The sequence below is a fragment of the Pongo pygmaeus genome, chromosome 18 (genome assembly GCF_028885625.2).
Source record: "Pongo pygmaeus isolate AG05252 chromosome 18, NHGRI_mPonPyg2-v2.0_pri, whole genome shotgun sequence".
NCBI classification, from domain to species: domain Eukaryota; kingdom Metazoa; phylum Chordata; class Mammalia; order Primates; family Hominidae; genus Pongo; species Pongo pygmaeus.
Window position 1 is genome coordinate 34,271,285 of NC_072391.2, and position 19,378 is coordinate 34,290,662.

Here is a 19,378-nt window from a genome sequence, read left to right on the forward strand (position 1 = left end):
GGCAGGAGATTCGCTTGAACCTGGCAGGGAGAGGTGGTGGTGAGCCAAGATGGCGCCAGTGCACTCCAGCCTGGGCAACAGAGCGAGACTCCATCTCAAAAAAGAAAAAATAAAAATAAAAGAGTAAATGAGAATTCAAAAACTACTATATTTTAGAAAGTGTGAATTACATTTGAATGACTTTGTTTCCAAAAAAGGAACATAACATTTAAATGTATTCTGTAGGTTCTGACGACATTTTGTCAACAGTTTTTGTATATGACACTTTGATAAATATATGATGCTAATATTTTACATGTCTCAGTAAAAAATGTGTGAGTAGGAATATGTTGATGTATTATTTCTCAAGAAAAAGGTGATTCATTACATCTGTCATTTTGTTAATCATTAGGTATTATTTCTAAGTTATTATGTAAAGCCATCTTTCTTGAAACATGAAGAAAAGGTGCTGGAAGAAAAAAGGATAGTGAAAAATTTTAAGGTCTACTTCTTAATTTTTACAACTCAGGTTTTTTCTTTTCAAGCAGATAAAATAATATCTTTAAGCATTAAAATGTGCCCTAGCTCAAGATTGAGATTAATGTAAACATTCCTCCAACATGTCAAGGGAAGAGTTGCAATATGTTCCTATTGTTATAATATCAAAAGAATAGTAAAAAAGAAAAAAACTACAATTGTGTAAAATGGCATGTAAGTGAATTTAAGAAACACATCACTGCCCTTTTATAACATTTTAATTGTGTTTTAAAGAAATGTTCTCTATTCATTCTAGTGAATAGGCCATCTTGTTTTTCATTTACTGACAATTATTTATAGGTATTGAGGAAAACAGTTCTGTATTGTTTAGTAAGATGCTACCATAAGAATACTCCAAAATTATCATCTTTCTGAGGACATGTTTTTTGACTAATAAGAATATGAATTAAAAAATAATTCCTTTGTTGATGGTTATTATTTGTTACTATTAGAAAACTGACTGGGATGGCCGGGCATGGTGGCTCACGCCTGTAACCCCAGCACTTTGGGATGTCAAAACGAGCAGATCACCTGAGGTCAGGAGTTCGAGACTAGCCTGGCCAACATGGTGAAACTCTGTCTTTACTAAAAATACAAAAAAAGTTAGCCGGGCGTGGTAGCAGGCGCCTGTAATCCCAGCTACTTGGGAGGCTAAAGCAGGAGAATCGCTTGAACCCGGGAGTTCTGGAGGTTGCAGTGAGCCGAGATCGCCGCCACTGCACACAATCTGGGTGATAGAGCTAGACTCAGTCTCAAAATAAAATAAAATAAAATAAAATAAAAAAGTCTGGCTACTTGAAATTTTAAAATTTACATTTGGCTCACATTTTATTCCAGAGGATTCTCTCCTTTTTAAAATCTCAGGCTGCCTGCTCAAAGGACCAGAAGCCAGGAAGTTCATAAAATCTGCAATTGTTAAATAATCGTTATTATATTCTTTTCATTTGCGAATAGCCATATAATATGTTATTTATAAATGTACATCACCTTGTACACAAGGTTAAATGCAAATACACTCCCAGTTGGTCCTAGCTCAGCTCAACGAGGAAGCCCTGCCTGAAAAGGTTGCAGCCCAGGCTGTCACTCTTTCTTCATTCAGCCCAGTGTCTGGTCAAATCTTCTGTCACTCAGGGACTGAAGGGGCGGGCCTTAAGCGTTATCCAGTCAGAGACTCTAAACTAGGAACAGTCCAGTAAGACACGCAGCTGGAAAGTACGGGACGGCTTCCGGGATTTGGCGGGTCCTTTGTCTCTTCCTGCAGCCAGAGCTCCTGGTGTCGTCTTCACTGGTCTGTGTCCTCCGCTTCTGGAGGCCCAGTTTGTGTGGCCCTGTGACCTGCAAGTATTGGGAGATCCACGGCTAAGACGCCAGGACCCACTAGGAAACCTAGAAATGGTGAGAGTGCCGGGTCCGACATCTCCAGAGATGGGGAAGGGGCTGGTTGAAAGCTGTCGGAAGTGGCTGTAGTGGGACTCAGGCCTCCCAGCAGTCAGCTCCAAAATATGAGGCGCCGAGTTCACCTTGGTGCAGCTCGACCCTCAATCCCCTTCAGCCCTAAGATGGCGGCTGGGAGGACAGGCGGGACCCTGGACGTCCTGTCTCTTCCCTGCGCAGTGACGGTGCCCGGCCTGGAGCCCTCTCTGGGCAGCTCTGCACCCACCGCGCTGCATCTCTCCCCGATTGTGCAGGGACCACGGTAGGGTATACCGTCCGGGGAGAATCCTGACTCGGGGTGCGGGGTTCATGAATCGGAAGAGCTTTTGGTCCCTCTTTTCTCTTATGAAAAGTTTATAGCAGTCACCGCAAACATATTAAATAATTTATTCAAACAGTGGTTCAAAAATTGTAGAGCACCCAACTATGGCTTGTAGTTTGTGGTCCATGGGAGAGGGTTTAAGAGAAGACTTTTATAAGGTGCATGGTGAAAAAAAAAACCCACATTCATTAATCGGTTAGATACAGTTAGGTAGTTTGTTTGAGATGGAGTCTCGCTCTGTCGCCCAGGCTGGAGTGCAGTGGCGCGATCTCGGTTCACTGCAAGCTCTATTCCCGGGTTCACGCCATTCTCCTGGCTTGGCCTCCCGAGTAGCTGGGACTACAGGCACGTGCCACCATACCTGACTAATTTTTGTAGTTTTAGTAGAGAGGGGGTTTCACCGTGTTAGCCAGCATGGTCTCGATCTCCTGACCTCGTGATCCGCCCGCCTCGGACTCCCAAAATGCTGGGATTACAGGCGTGAGCCACCGCGCCCTGCCACAGTTAGGTAGTTTCTTAATTTCCACTCTGAGCGTACAAATTGCCTGGTTATGCAATCAGAGGTTACTTGGCAGTTTATAGTTGGTTAGGTCTGAATTTTGTTTCCCGCAATGTACTAATTTACAAAAAAAAAAAAAATGCTCTTGAGTTAGATTTTTTTTTAAGTCAAAATCCAAAAACTAGAGCCACATCAGTCTCATTGCCTGCCATTTAGTTATTTTCACACTCCACAGGGGAATGATTTTCCCTGCGTTTTTCACATGCGTCCCAAGCAGCCTCTCAAGTTAACCCCCCACCACCCTGCATTCCTTCTTCCTAACTCTGGCTTGCAGTAAAATACTAAATTTCTGGTTCTTTTTGACATTCCCAAATGCCAATTTCCCATCCCTAATTCACATTATCAACTGTTTGTCCTTTAGTGTACATTTTAGATATCGTATTTTAATTAATCATTTTTTAAAAATTAAGATGGAGTCTCACTTTGTCACCCAGGCTGGAGTGCAGTGGAGGGATCTCTGCTCACTGCAGCCTTTGCCTCCCACGTTCAAGCGATTCTCGTGCCTCAGCTCTTGAGTAGCTGGGATTACAGGCGCGTGCCACCACACCTGGCTAATTTTTGTAGTTTTAGTAGAACCGTGATTTCACCTTGTTAGCCAGGCTGATCTCGAATTCACGACCTCAAGTGATCTGCCCGCCTTGGCCTCCCAAAGTGCTGTGATTACAGGCGTGAGCTACTGCACACGGCCATGAATTAATCATTTTTTGACAATGCATTGGATGGGGCTTTTACAAAGATGTGTTTGAAAAATATCTCCCCTGAGAAGAAAGTGAAGAATAATCCCCTGACACTCTATTGTTTAAAAAAAAAAAAAAAAAACTCTGTCTCTCTTTTATCTTCTCTATGTACAGAGGTCTTATCAGAATGTTTTTGGGTCAAGGTTTCCCTTCAGAAACTTTTGGGATTATTTGCTTTCAGCCACCCTTGAGTTTTTCCTGGTCTTGGGTTTCAATATTGTTTGGGGATAAATCAAGATACCCACCATGGTTATGTCTGCTAGAGTGTCTAGGAAATATCAGCTCCTGGGTTATTTTCTCTCATAGGAAAACCTGAGGTATGGAGTATAGCCTCTCAAGGAAGCAGGTGGATGCCCTAGGGCTGACAGGAATCTCCTAGTGTACTTAGTTTTTTGAAAAGCTAACCCCTTGAGACATTAAAACTGTCCTTACCCAACCCAGCTTCCGTTTCTTGGAGACACATTGCTGGTCAGCCAATCAGATGCTGGTATTGAGGGAAAAACATAGAAATAATTTCTGCCCACTGGGTTTTTTTAAGGGGACAAAAAAATAGTGAAATAAATATAGTTAAAGAAAAATAGTTAACAATTTGTGAAAAAAAATTATGGCATCCCAAAAGTCAAAAACAACCTGACCCCAGTGAGATGGTGCAAGAACTTGGAAATAAAACGCATCTGGGGCACTCACTGGGGCATACATAGTGCAGTGTCTCCTGAGAGGGTGGTTATTGAGCACTTAATTGAGCAGGATGGGGTGGGAGAATCTCTCAAGTGATTGAATGGCCTTACTTGACACATAAGTAAGGAAGGCACTTTTGTTTTTTAATCAGCGCTGCCACTCTCTAGGCTTATCACCTGTAAAAGATTTGTTCACTTATTTGGACCTCAGTTTTTAATTGTAAGTTGCATTGTATTAGTAGAGCTTGAAAGATAAAAAATATATATATATTTGCTAAAAATTCTCACTTACCTTTTTCTTTCCCAACGTTGAGTTTTGAAATTTTCTCAGGTGTGTTTTTTATGGCTTGGTGATTTCAAATGTAATTTTAAGGCTTAGCTTTTAGAATGCTAGCTATGAAGGAAAAGAACAGGAAAAAATCTTCTATTTTGGCTGTAGAAAATGAATACATTACCACAAGAAAATGTGGTAGATAACTGAGTTACATAGATTCATGAAAACGTTAGTTCGTCTTCTTGCAGGGTACATTTGTGACAGCGACTATCTCTGTTCTGTATCTCTTTATCTTGATTTCTGAGTTTCATGCTAAATTTTATTAGATGAAATTTGGTACTTCCTAGAAGTGTTCCCATGTGACTAATTGTTTACTACATGATTTTTAATTGAAATAATTCAATAATACATTTATTGTTTGAAAGGAATAGATACTTTTGGTTTTCTTATTGAGGTATGAAATGTAGACACCTTAAAATTTCCTTCCCTTATATGAATACTGTGTTTGAGTAATTTTGTTGGATTTTACAGTTTCAAAAGCCAGGTGAATAACTCTGAGATGAAAATTAAAGCTTGAGCCCATTTACTCTGAGCTAAGGCTAATACTGAGCCTGCAAAAAGAGGTTATGAAAGGCCCAATTAGTTCTTTCTGGGGAGCCTCCGGTGCAGGTGTCTCAGCCTGCTCACCCCAGCCATGGAAGAAGGCTTTATACTGAGAGAAGCTTCTGAGCCCTGGAAAGCTGGGGGTCCACAGGCAGATGGAAGGGGACTGGGAAAGTCTTACTGAAGATGAAGTTGTTACTGTTCTGAGGCAGTTTCTAGATTTTGTAAAATAAAACAGTTATATTTAAGTAAAAAGTAAAAATTGAATTCCAAAGGAGTATTGCAACAGGAGGAAGTGCCAACTATAAGAGCTATAAAGATTGCAAAATTTAGGCAGACAAGGGCTTTCTATCATAGGGAGGATCAAAGCCCATTAGAAAGAAGGTGCGAGGGGAATGGCAAATGGAGGGTGAATAATCAGATTTTAGGTCAGAGAATGTTTTACCCTGAAGTCAGCATGTTCTTAGGAGGAACATAAAATACATTTGTATGTTGACTCAGACTGAGATAGCTCAAAGTTCAGGAGCCTGTGAAAAGGAGATAAACTTAAGTAAAGTTTGATTAAGAAGTATTTTATTTTGACCACTGAAAACAAATTCAGCTGATTTTTTTATGAGAAAAAGAAGAAAATGTGGAGAGCCTGTGTCTGGCTATGTGAACGGTAAGCAAAGAGAGCACCATCTAAGTCATAATGGGAAGGGTGTTTCTTTCCATGAACTGTTCCTGGAGCGGGAACATAAAGGATGTAGAATTTTGTTAATCACAGCTATTCAGCTGGATTATCTATGTGCTTCATTTCCCCCCACCTTTTTGTTTGTTCTATACATTTCTTCCATTTGACTTGTCCTGGGTTGTATCTTTTTTAATAAACTGGTAAACATAACTACAGTGTTTGGTTGAGTTCTGTGAGTAGCTCTACCAAATTATTGAACTTGAGGGAGATTATGAAAGTCTCCAATTTTTAAACAGTAGCTCAGAAGCATAGATGGGCCCGTGGGGTTTGTGACTGGCATCTGCAGTAAGGACCATGTTGTGGGACTGAGCCCTGAATCAATCTGTGCTGACTCTGGGTGGTGTCAGAATTAAAATATTAGACAGTGAGTTGGTATTGGAGAATTGCTTGGTGTTCAGCAAACTTTATAGAATTGATGCCAGAAAAAAGATATCACAGAGGCCTGGCCTGACTTGGGATGGAACTCTGGGTGTCCAGGAATGGTAGGCTCTGCTATCCTGCACACAGGCTGTCACACTGCCCATTGTCCTGTGATTCCATGTCTCCTCCCAGGGTGAGAGAGGATTGAAAACTTAGAGGAAAGGAGTTTTGATAGCAGACGCCTTTTTCCCACAGCTGCCACCACGGGATTGCCACCCACTCACAGTCATACCCACTAGACATGATGTGTCTAAACCCCTCCCGGAACTAAACACCACCCTTAGGAATTTCACCAGAGTTTTTTATCCTAGTGTTTCTTGCCAAAAACCTACTAAAGTATCTACAAGTCTCCTGGCATATCCCCACCCCTAGACACTGAATCTGCAGCAGCAAGCTGTTTTCTCCACCAGCCTAGGGTTCTCGACCATCTGTTTATAATCTCATCTGCCTACATGGACACAGAAATAAACCAGAGTACAGCTCCACCTGGGCCACTATCAGTAGCACAAACCATTTCTTCCACCTACATTGCACTCTCCCCTGCCCATGTATTTTTTTCCTTTTAACTTCTATTTTTGGTTCAGGTGTACATATGCAGGTTTGTTGTGAGGTAAAATTGTGTCATGGGATTTGGCGTGTTGATTAGTTTGATACTGAGTTACTATAGAATCAAACAGGTGTTTTTTTCTGATCCTGTTTGTCCTCCCACCCTCCACCCTCTACTAGACCTCAGTGTCTGTTGTTTCCTTGTGTCCATGTGTTCTTCTTATTTAGCTTACTTTTAAAGAATAACATGCATTTGGCTTTCTGTTTCTGCATTAATTTTCTAAGGATAATGGTCTCCAGCTCCATCCATGTTGCTGCAAAGGACATGATCTTGCTATTTTTTATGGCCACATAGTATTCCATAATGTTTATGTACATATTTTGTTTTTATTAAATCTTGTTTTATGTTATTTTACTTTTTTGGAGAAAGGGTCTCACTCTTTGTCCAGGCTGGAGTGCAGTGGCATAATCTTGGCTCACTGCAGCCTCAACTTCTGGGCTTAAGCAATCTTTCTACTTCAGCCTCCCAAGTAGCTATAAGTACAGGCACACACCACCATTCACAGCTAATTTTTGGTTTTGCAGTTTTTATAGAGATGGGGTTTTGCCTTGTCGTTTAGGCTGGTTTTTAACTCCTGAACTCAGGACATCCACCTGCCTTGGCCTCCCAAAGTGCTGGGATTACAGGTAGGAGCCACCATGCCTGTCTATACCACATTTTCTTTATTCAGCCTACCATTGGTTGGCATTTAGGTTGATTCCATATCTTTGCTATTTTGAATATTGCTGCCATGAACATGCATGCACATGTGTCTTTTTGACAGAATATATTTCTTTGGGTACATACCCAGCAATTATGAAATTGCTGGGTCAAATGATAATTTTGTTTTTAGTTCTTTGAGGAATTACTACACTGGTTTTCACAATGGTTGAACTAATTTACATTCCCACCAGCAGTGTATAGGCATTCCCTGTTTTTTACAACCTTGCCAGCATCTGTTATTTTTTGACTTTTTGGTAATAGCCATTCTGACTGGTGTGAAATGGTATCTCATTGTGGTTTTTCTTTGCATTTCTCTAATAATTAGTGATGAACATATTTAAAAATATGTATGTTAGCCACAGGTATATCTTCTTTTGAAAAGCATCCGTGCATGTTTTTTGCCTACTTTTTAATGAGGTTGTTTGGTTTTTTTTTTGTAAACTTGTTTAAGTTCTTTATAGATTCGGGATGTTAGACCTTTGTCAGAAGTGTAGTTTGCAAATTTTTTTTTTTTATTCTGTAGGTTGTCTGTTCACTCTGTTGATAGTTTCCTTTTCTGTGAAGAAGCTCTTTATTAGGTCCTATGTGTCAAATTTTGCTTTTGTTGAAATTGCTTTGGTACCTTCATCATGAAATCTTTGCCAGTTTCTATGTTTAGAATGGTATTTCCTAGATTATCTGTCAGTGTTTTTATTTTTTTTTTTTTTAACAACTGTAAGCTTTACATTTAAGTCTTAATTCATCTTAAGTCTTTTTTTGTATGTGGTATAAGGATGGAGTCCAGTTTCAATCTTCTACATAGTGCTAGCTAGTTATTTCAGCACCATTTATTAAATAGGGATTTCTTCCCAAATTCCTTTTGTCAGCTTTGTTAAAGGTCATGTGGTTGTAGGTGTGTTGCATTATTTCTAGGCCTCTACTGGGTTGCATTGGTCTATAAGTCTGTTTTTTTTTTTGGTACCAGTACCAGGTTGCTTCGGTTACTGTAGCCCTGTAGTATAGTTTGAGGTCAGTAATATAATGCCTTCAATTTTGTTCTTTTTGCTTAGGATTGCCTTGGCTATTTGGGCTTTTTTTTTTTTGGTTCCACATGAAATTTAAAGTAGTTTTTTTTGTTTGTTTGTTTTAGTTCTGTTAAAAATGTTAACAGTGGTTTAATAGAAATAGCATTAAATCTGTAAATTTTGTTGGGCAGTATGGCCACTTAATGATGTTGATCTTTTCTATTTATGAGCATAAAATGGTTTTCCATGTGTTTGTGTCATCTCTGACTTGTTTAGTCAATGTTTTGTAATTCTTGTCATAGAGATCTTTCACCCTGGTCAGCTGTATTCCTAGAAATTGTGAATGGGATTGTTTTTGATTTGGCTTTTTGTTTGGCTGTTGTTAATGTACAGGAATGCTACTGACTTTAGTACATTTATTTTGTATTTTGAAACTCTGCTAAAGTTGCCTGTCACTTTAAAGAGCTTTTCTGCTGAGACTGTAGGATTTTCTAGATACAGAATTATGTCGTCTGCAAACAGGGATAGTTTGACTTCCTCTCTTTCTGTTTGAATGCCTTATATTTTTTCTCTTGCCTGATTGCTCTGGCTAGAACTTCGAATTCTGTGTTGAAGAAGAGTGATGAGAGACGGCACTTTTGTCTTCCTCCAGTTTTCAAGGAGAAATGCTGCCAGCTTGTTTCCATTCAGTATGTTGGCTGTGGATTTGTTATAGATAATTCATTATTTTGAAGTATGTACCTTCAATGCATAGTTTATTGAGGGCTTTTAACATGAAAGATGTTCAATTTTATTGAAAGCTCTTTCTGCATCTGTTGAGATAATCTTGTGATTTTTGCTTTAGTTCTGTTTATGTGATTAATAACATTTATTAATTTGTGTATGTTGAACCAATTTTGCATCCCATGGATAAAACCTACTTGAACATAGTGGATTAGGTTTTTGATGTGCTGCTGGATTTGGTTTGCTGGTATTTTGTTGAGAATTTTTTCATCAGTGTCTATCAAAGATACTGGCCTCAAGTTTTCTATTTTTTGTTTTATCTCTGCCAGGTTTTGGTATCAGAATGATGCTGTTCTTATGTAATTACTTGGTGAGAAGTCCCTCCTCAATTTTTTTGGAACAGTTATAGTAGAAATGGTACCAGATTTTCTTTGTACATCTGGTAGAATTCAGCTGTGAATTTGTCTGGTCTTGGGCTTTTTTTGGTTGGTAGGCTATTTATTACAAATTCAGTTTTGGAGCTTGTTATTGGTCTATTCAGGGACTCAATTTCTTTTTTGTTCACTCTTGGGAGGATGTATTTGTCCAGAAATTTATCCATTTTTCTAGATTTTCTAGTTTGTGTGCGTAGAGGTGTTCATAGTAGACTTCAATAGTTATTTGTATTTTTGTGGGGTCAGTAATAATATCTCTTTTGTCATTTTAAGTTTGGATCTTCTTTTTTCATTAATCTAGCTAGTGGTTTATTTAACTTAGAAGTTTTTTTCAAGGATTTAACTCCTAGGTTTCTTAATCTTTTGTGTAGTTTTTACTGTCTAAATCTCCTTCATTTCACATCTGATTTTCGTTACTTCTTGTCTTCTGCTAGCTGAAGAGTTGATTCGCTCTTGCTTCTCTCATTCTTTGCTGATGATATAAGTTGTTAAATTGAGGTCTTTCTGCCTTTTTGATGTGAACATTTAATGGTATAAATTTTCCCATTAACACTGTCTTAGTTATGTTACAGAGATTCTGTTATGTTGTATCTTTGTTCTCATTTGTTTTAAAGAACTTCTTGATTCCTGCCTTAATGTCATTATTTACCCCAAAGTCATTTAAGTGCAGGCTGTTTAATTTTCATGTAATTGTATGGTATCAAGTCGCTTTTTTGTTTGTTTGTTTTTGTTTTTCTTTTGTTTTTTTTGAAATAGAGTCTCCCTCTGTTGCCCAGGCTGGAGTGCAGTGGCATGATCTCAGCTCACTGAAACCTCTGCCTCCCGAGTTCAAACAATTCTCCTGCCTCACCATGAGTACCTGGGATTACAGGTGTGTGCCACCACACCCAGCTAATTTTTGCATTTTTAGTAGAGACGGAGTTTCGCCATGATGACCAGGCTGGTCTTGCACTCCTGACCTCAGGTGATCCACCTGCCTCAGCCTCCCAAAGTTCTGGGATTATAGGCGTGAGCCACCATGCCCAGCCCAAGTGGGTTTTTTAAATTGAATTATATTTTTATCAAGCTGTAGTCTGTGTGTGTGATTAGTATGATTTTGGGATTTTTGAATTTGCTGAGGATTGTTTTATTTCTGACTGTGTGGTCAATTTTAGAGTATGTGCCACATGGTAATGAGAAGAGTGTATATTGTTTTTAGGTGGAGAGTTTTGTAGATGTCTATTTGGACTATTTGGTCGAGTGTTGAGTTTAGGTTCTAGTATCTTTTTGAATTTTCTGTCTCAATAATCTGTCTAATAGTGTCTGTGGGGTGTTGTAGTCTACCACTGTTATTGTGTCAGAATCTAAGTCTCTTTATAGGACTCTGAGGACTTGCTTTATTCATAGGCACCCATGGACTTTTTATAACACTTTTCCTCTTCAGCCTTTTACCCCATAAACATTCTTCCAAGTGCACCATGTGCCCAGGGTTACTCCTTAGATGCCTGAATCCAGTGTTTACTAAAATGCAGATGTCCAAGAGTTCAAAAACATGTCCAGAGACCTGGCTGCTTTAGGAGAAAATATAAATAAGAAATAAGTGGCTTTATTCTCCTACCTGAAAATCAGGGAGGATATTTTCTTCATCTCCCTTAAAGCATTTAGTTTATATGTAGGTTTTTTTTTGGTGCTTTTTAAAAAATATGTGTAAATAATTGTAACAGCTAAATAAACCTTTTTTTATTCTTACTGACTCAAGATTGTATTCATTTAGGACCTCAGATTCATTGCTTTTTATTTTTGCTTTGGCAAAGGTTTATGTTTCTTTTCTTTTTTTGTTTTTGTTTTTTTTTTAAATAGAGTCTCACTCTGTTGCCCAGGCTGGAGTGTAGTGGCACAATCTTGGCTCACTGCCACCTCTGCCTTCCAGGTTCAAGCAATTCTCCTGTCTCAGCATCCTGAGTAGCTGGGATTACAGGTGTGCACCACCACACCTGGCTAATTTTTGTATTTTTAGTAGAGATGGGGTTTCATCATGTTGGCCAGGCTGGTCTCAAACTCCTGACCTCGTGATCCTCCCAGCTTGGCCTCCCAAAGTGCTGGGATTACAGGCGTGAGCCACCTTGCCTGGCCCATGTTTCATGTTTTTAGTCTTTTAAAGTAGACACAGATTTGTTTAGATTAAAGCTCATTGTAAGAGCACACGAAAGTTGAGCACAAAGATAGGATTAAATTTAGCATTGCAGAATGATAAAGACTAAAAGATACTAAGTTTGTTTGATGGGAAACTGATTATCCAAGGTAATTATTGAATATTTGCAGGCTGAAGTATTTACACTGCAAAAGCAAAAGCAGTTCAGTCTATAAATTGAACAGTGTACTTTGGCTTCTGTTTATTACTTTATAACAATTAGCATGGTTATGTGTAGTGTTTATAGACAACATGCATTTATATAAACAGTATTTTTTACAATAGTATGAATATAAGGTCACAATATTTACTTTGAATACTTTTTTTTTTATTTTTGAGAAGGAGTTTCGCTCTTGTTATCTAGGCTGGAGTGCAATAGCACGATCTCACCTCACTGCAGCCTTCACCTCCTGGGTTCAAGCGATTCTCCTGCCTCAGCTTTCTGAGTAGCTGGGATTACAGGCTCCTGCCACCACACCCGGCTAATATTTTGTATTTTTAGTAGAGACAGGGTCTCACCATGTTGGCCAGGCTGGTCTTGATCACCTGACCTCAGGTGATCCACCCATCTCAGCCTCCCAAAGTGCTCGATTACAGGCGTGAGCCACCCTGCCTGGCCTGAATACATTTCTTATATAGTTATTTTAATATTGTTATTAATACTTTTGAAATATAAATTGTCTTAATTGAATTATGGTTACAGACAATTTTTTAAAATCCTACATACGTTATGACTACTACATTAAAATTATTTATACTTAGATATTTATATCTAGTATCCAGAGTAAATTTACTACCAAATTGCTACAGGAGATATTAGTCTGACATGCTTATTAATTTATCCAATAGGGATAACTCTAGGTAAGCATAAGTTTAGTGTCTTTTATTTCACTAAATTTGAATGCCGCTATTATAGGACAAATAAACACAAGTGATGTGGCCGCTCAAACACTATAATAGGTCTTCAGTTAGCTATGTTCCAAGCTCAAATATATTCCACTATATGAATAAAGTCCAATTCCAATTCTTCATCAAAAAGTGCTCGTGGAAATTGTCAGATGTATTCCAGTATAGACCCCCCAATTCAATGGCAGGAGATGAGAGAGCACCAGAGATAAAAGAGAAACTTAAAAATTCTGCTGAGAATTTGACCCCTTTCTTCATAGTGCTTAGTTTTCTCATGCTTAGAGTAGCTGTACACTTTGGGTTTTTAGAGAGAAATTCCTTTTAGGAAAATATTTTCTGGCTGGCTTAATCTTATATGTAATCTGAGTTTTTTCTTAAGATGCTTTTAACTTTTTTTTTTTTCAACGTAATCTTGCTTAGACTGAAAGCTGTTTTTTCTCTTTAATGCTTTGGGTGTCTTTCAGAAGCCATATTAGTATTGATGGCGTCTGTGAATGAGGTGGGTGGTCACAGTGAGAGCTCTTGGATCTGTCTCTATCTGGACTCATGCTAGAAATCCAGCAGTATTTTTTTCTATGACACCATTATAAATAGAAACTTAGGCTGAAACACTGCTCCTATTCCCATTATTTTGAAGCTACAGTTCTACCTGGGAGGCCTGCAGGCTCTCCTGCAGCTCAGGCTTCACTCTCTAATGTGGCACTGGAGTGCTGCTCTGGCAATTGAGGTTCCCGTAAGATGTGAGCTGCCAGCTGTAAGCTCTGTGCTGTGAGCTGTGCCTGTGTGTTGGATGGTAGGAGTCAAGAGAGGACACTAGCCACCAGGAGTGGGCAAGCAGGAGTGCTATAGCCTAAGGAATAGAGAGCCATTGCTTTAAAATGTAAATAGCCAAAAAGGTAGCACCCTATTCAACCATTTATGTCAGACAGTGAGAGCCTACCTTCAGCAGGCACCTGGCTTCAAGTTGCAAAATTGCCTTCTGTCATGAAGATGTGAAAAGTTTATTTTGTCATTGAATATAACCAATTAGCATACATGGATGGCCACCTTAATTACCAGATGAATTTAGAATGAACTATGTGTGACATGATGCTATACGTTCTTCTACTTGTGGACTAATTATGGTGACTGTTTTTCTGTCTGCAATCTCTGAAGCAGATTAACTTTTATATATGTCACGTTCTAGTTTAATTGTGTAATAAAACAGTTTTTTCTCTTTTCTATTATCGTGGAGTTTCTCTGGGGCTGAAGGGAATTTTTCTCTTAATTATAGTTCCCAAACACTGTCTAGAATTACTAGACATGATATAAATATATAAGGTGCCAACTGAGCTTTACTCTAGCAAGGACTTTCCCCCTCAGCCTTCCAGTAAACTCATAATTGTGCTACAAAGTGCATGCTGTCTCCTAAATCTGCAGGCAGAATTGTGTCTCTGCCTATTTGCTATATATAGTCTTGTACAGTCACTTCTAGAGAGGCTAGATCAGATTTTTACAAACTTCACAGGGCAGCAATCAATCATTTTACCTCTTTCAGTGACTCTTGTGTTTTCATACCTGAAACTAATTCACAGACCATGGGGCCCAAAAACCCAGTCAGAGTAATGACATGTAGACATGATATTCTCCACTTTCCCCTTCCTCCTCTTGCTAAAATGCTCACAAATTTCCTCTTTATGCCCGCAAAGGTGCAGGTAACATCTGTTGCTATTCCAACAATCCAGGATGTAAACCTGCAGCTCCATATTCTGAATCTAGCTAGGTCTTGAGATTTGGGGGAAAAAACCTTTTATTTGAGGAATACAAATTCTTTCAGTTGTCAAACTCAGAGTGACATTAAAATTAGAGCACAATTATGTCTTTTTTCCCCTTTAAAGTATATTCATCTCTTAAAACTGTTTGCTGTTGCCATTAGTAGCTATAAATTAAACTATTAATGTCACACTGGACACTATAACCCATACCCTAAACCTTCACAATGTATATCCAACCAATAATTAATGTTATTTCTGTAAATAAATAAGAATTTTTGTATCAGCCCACTCTCTGTCCTTTTTTTTTTTTTTTTACCTTTGCAAATCCACTGGTAACTACTGCTAATTAAAGTGTAGATACCAGGCAACTTGAATCTTTGCTGCCAGGTTACAGTCCTCATGTTTGGCCCAAATAAAGTTGTCTACTCATATTCATGTTTCTTCAGCTTTTTCCTTGTAGGTAGACATATCACTTAGAATGCTAGGGCAGCCCGTATGAGGGGCTTCTTCCTTTGATTGTACTTCACTTGCTGTAACACCCAAGAATGTAGAGCCAGGTTGATCCCACCTAGAATCTGCACCTAAGTTCTGGCCTCTGCCTGGGATTACAAGACAGGGTTAGACTTTGGATTGAAAATGATGTACAGAAAACCAACAAGAGGCATTTGCTGCATTGTGAGATGTCAACATTGACATCTTAAAGTTTCTTTTTGAGAGTGTGGCTCTTTGAGCTTTTCAGAATTTACCCAGTGACCTGCTGTAGTTATGTGAGAGGCTCCAGGTGTGAACAATCTGAAGGGAAACTCTGCAAGTGTAAACAAGCATCTTAGGAGTGAGAGATCAAGACCACAAAGTATCCACAGCATGATCACAACTATACCTACCTGTAAAATGTGATTCTGGAGTACAGTATTCTCCTTCCTCTTACCCAAGAGCTAGCTAGTCAGGACAGGTGATCCAGGTTCTGGAGCTCCACCAGGTTCTGGGATAGAGAACTGAACAACCCAAACACAGTATTTGCCCTAGTGGAGCTTATACTGTAGTGGAGGAATAAAGTCTTAATAAATATAATAACACTAATATAATTAACAATAGAGGCACAGTGGCTCATGCCTGAAATCTCAGCACTTTCAGAAGCCAAGGCATGAGGATTGCTTGAGGCCAGGAATTCGAGACCAGCCTGGGCAACAGAGCAAGACCCCCTCTCTAAAAACGTTTTATTTTAAATTAGCCAGGTGTGATGGCACACATTCATAGTCCCAGCAACTTGGGAGGCTGAAGTAGGAGGATTGCTTGAGCCCAGGAGTTCTAGGCTGCAGCGAGCCATGATTGCACCACTGTACTCCAGCCTGGGCAACAGAGTGAGACCCTGTCTCTAAAATATTAACAATAATAGAGGCCATTTAATTATCTATATGTATGTCTGTGTGTGTTTATTATATATAATAAACTCATTGAACTTTCCCAACAAATCCCATTTTACAAAGGAGAAAGCTAAGACACAGAAAGGCTAAGACATTTGTCCAAGGTCAGGTAGCCAGTACCAGGATGGGGAACCTAAACTCAGGCAGTTTCGCTAAACCCAGGGGTTTCTATTCTCAATTGCTATGCTCTGCTGCCTATGCCTAGAGCAAGTGGGAGAAAGGAGAGAGGAGAGAGTTAAGAGGAGGCTGGAACCATTTGATTTGTGAAAATTAAAAGATGGTATATTGTGCTTCATGCAGGCAACTCCTTTATAAGTATTTTGTGTTCTTGGGGGTCATTGAGGTAACAGTTATACCCTCCTTCCCCCCAGCACAGATTTGAGGACAATCAGTGTGCAGAGGCAGAGTGAGCTGGGTGGAGAAGGAGCCTGCCCATTAGGTAGACTCCTGATTGGCAGTTATTTACTTGTCCTCACTGTGGCTGGTTTATGGGAGGCACCTGACAGTCACTACTCCAGAAATGCTGGTCGGGACAAACTCATCAACACACCCCGAGAGCAAGCAGACAGTGGTGGCAGAGGTGAAGCCACAGGAAGTCACATATGGGTCACCCATGAGCCTTTCCCTATTTGCTGGAGCCAGGGGTCACTTTGGTTGGGTCAAGTCATGAAAGGCGTGGTCTCCTCTGCCAAGCAGTTGGGAAAGGTGGGCACGAGGCTGACACATGTTGATGGAAAACAGCCTGGAGGAGCACCAGTGTTCTGCCAGGGCCGCCTCCCCTCTCCCTGACTTTTCCTCCCCACTTTGGCAGGTACAGCACCGTGCGCCACCTTCTAGCTGACTTGGAACAGGAGACCAGAGAGGCCCTGAAGTCCCTGTATGGCTTTCCAGAGTCCCGGAAGCGCCGAGAGGCGGAGTCCTGGAGCTCCGTCTCGGAGGGAAAGCAGCCTAGATTCTCCCACCGGATCCCGCTGCTGATCCTTGATCAGGATGAGAAGGGCAAGGCCAGGGACTTCTTCACAGGGAGGAAGCGGAAAGTCGGCGGTAGCATCATTCACAAGGCTTCAAATGTCATGCACATCGAGTCCAAGCAGGTGGTGGGATTCCAACTGGTAAGATTTCACCTTCTTATTCTTTCACTGCTTAGGGGCATGGGATGGGCTGGGTCCAGGACTCTTCTCCTTGGCCACTAGCCCCTGTGGTCCAACTGAAGAAATACACCCAGCTGGGGTCAGACACAGTGACTCATGCCTGTAATCCCAACGCTTTGGGAGGCCAAGGCAGGCGGATTACCTGAGGTCAGAAGTTCGAGACCAGCCTGGCCAACGTGGTAAAACTTGTCTCCACTAAAATACAAAAATTAGCAGGGCATGGTGGCGCATGCCTGTAATCTCAGCTACTTGGGAAGCTGAGGCAAGAGAATTGCTTGAACCCAGGAGGTGGAGGTTGCAGTGAGCTCAGATGGTGCCACTGCACTCCAGCCTGAGTGACAGAATGAGACTCTGTTAAAAAATAAAGCGGGGGGAGAAGTGGGGGGCAAGCAGAGGGAGAGCATTAGGACAAATATCTAATGCATGCGGGGCTTAAAACCTAGGTGACTGGCTGATAGGTGCGGCAAACCACCATGGCACATGTATACCTATGTAATAAACCTGCATGTTCTGTACATGTATCCCAGCACTTAAAGTAAAATTATTTTTAAAAAAAAGAAAGAGAAAGAAAGAAAAGAAAGGAAAGACACCCAGCTGGGATGATTCAGCTGCAAACAACTGAAACTGATTCAGGTAATTTTAAGTAGTGGGGGGAAATGTATTAGAAGGCAACCAGTAACTCTTGGAGGCCTCTCAAAGGGCAGAAATTAGGGCAGATGCAGAGATCTGGGTAGCAAGAAATGATGAAAAGTCATTTCAGATATTGCTGCTGGAGTAAAGAAGCATCAAATATGTTCAGTTTTTGTTGGTGTTGTTAATGCTTAAGAGTCAAATTCCATCTTGGGACTATCTGGTTGGTGAAGCTTGGGTCACCTAATCACCCTTTGGCTAATGGATGGTGGAGTATCTTCATGGACAATCTTACCAGGCTGTATCCAGAGGGGGAAAGGAAATTCTTCCAAAGCAAAATTGAGGTGCAGGCACCCGAAAGAAAAAGACGGACAATAAACAGCAGAAACATCAATGTTCCTGCAGTACTTGCCTTCATGAGGTACTTGGCCTGACTACATTTTCCCTTTTGGTCCCATTTGAGGGGATTTTTTTTTTTTTTTTTTTTTGAAACAGAGTCTCATTCTGTCACCCAGGCTGGAGTGCAGTGGTGTGATCCCGGCTCACTGCAACTTCCACCTCCCAGGTTCAAGTGATTCTCCTGCCTCAGCCTCCTGAGTAGCTGGGATTACAGGCATGCACCACAATGCTTGGCTAAGTTTTTGTATTTTTAGTAAAGACTGGGTTTCACCATGTTGGTCAGGCTGGTCTCGAACTCTTGACCTCAGGTGGTCCCCCTACCTCGGCCTCCCAAAGTGCTGAGATTACAGGCGTGAGCCACCGCACCTGGCTTGAGGGGCTCTTGAGAAATGCCATTCACTGAAAATGAATTCTAGTACCTTCCTGGGCAAACTCTATCACCACCCTCCCTCTCCATGCCCCAGCCACCTCTGGAGGACAGGGGCTATGTCCATACCTTATAGGCTTGATTGCCAATTGTGTGACCTTGTAGCTATAGTCCCAAATCCTGAAAAATGGACCTTCTTCTAAATCATTGAGATTTCAAAGTCTTCTTGGGTCCCTTCACAGGATATCTGCAAGGTTCTTCTTGATACCAAAATCAACTCTTTATATATATGTTTGTTTGTTTGTTTGTTTGTTTGTTTTAGAAACAAGATTTCACTCTGTCACCCAGGTGGGAGTGGTGCAATCATAGCTCACTGCAGCCTAGAACTCCTGGGCTCAATTTTCCCACCTCAGCCTCCCAAGTAGCTTGGACTACAAGAATGTATCACCACACCTGGATAATTTTTCTATTTTTTGTGGGGATGGGGTCTAGCCATGTTGCCCAGGCTGGTCTTGAATTCCTGGCCTCAATCAGTCTTCCCACTACAACCTTCCAAAGCATTAGGATTACAGGCATGAACCACTGCAACCAGCCAAAATCAGTTGACATCTGTCCATTTAGAAAAGTTTCCAAGCTTTGTGTGATGAGAACATTTGGAATGTACAATGGCTTCCCTATAAAGTTCTCATTGTATATTTCAAACATGGGTCCTCCCAGCTACCACACATGGTTGGGAAGGATGGTGTTTCAGTCAACATTTTGTGGGTGAGATAATGGGCACAGAATAACTTGCCTGAGATCCTGCAGAGAAGTAGTCTCTCCTCCTCCTGCA

The 19,378-nt window shown here is 40.5% G+C and overlaps 1 protein-coding gene across 2 annotated transcripts in view; it reads left to right on the forward strand.

Moving 5' to 3' along the window:
- Positions 1–1,693: 1,693 nt before the first annotated feature.
- LOC129015221 (amiloride-sensitive sodium channel subunit gamma-like) overlaps positions 1,694–19,378 on the forward strand; it is a 99,645-nt gene continuing 81,960 nt past the window's right edge. The window contains exons 1-2 of one of the 2 annotated variants that reach the window (XR_008494514.2): positions 1,694–1,911; positions 16,811–17,111. Coding sequence is in view for 1 of the 2 variants with exons in the window: in XM_063654978.1 (XP_063511048.1) it covers positions 17,073–17,111 (39 nt within the window). In the remaining variant the exon portion in view is untranslated. The remainder of the gene's footprint in view (positions 1,912–16,810; positions 17,112–19,378) is intronic. The other variant, XM_063654978.1, reaches the window with a different exon arrangement.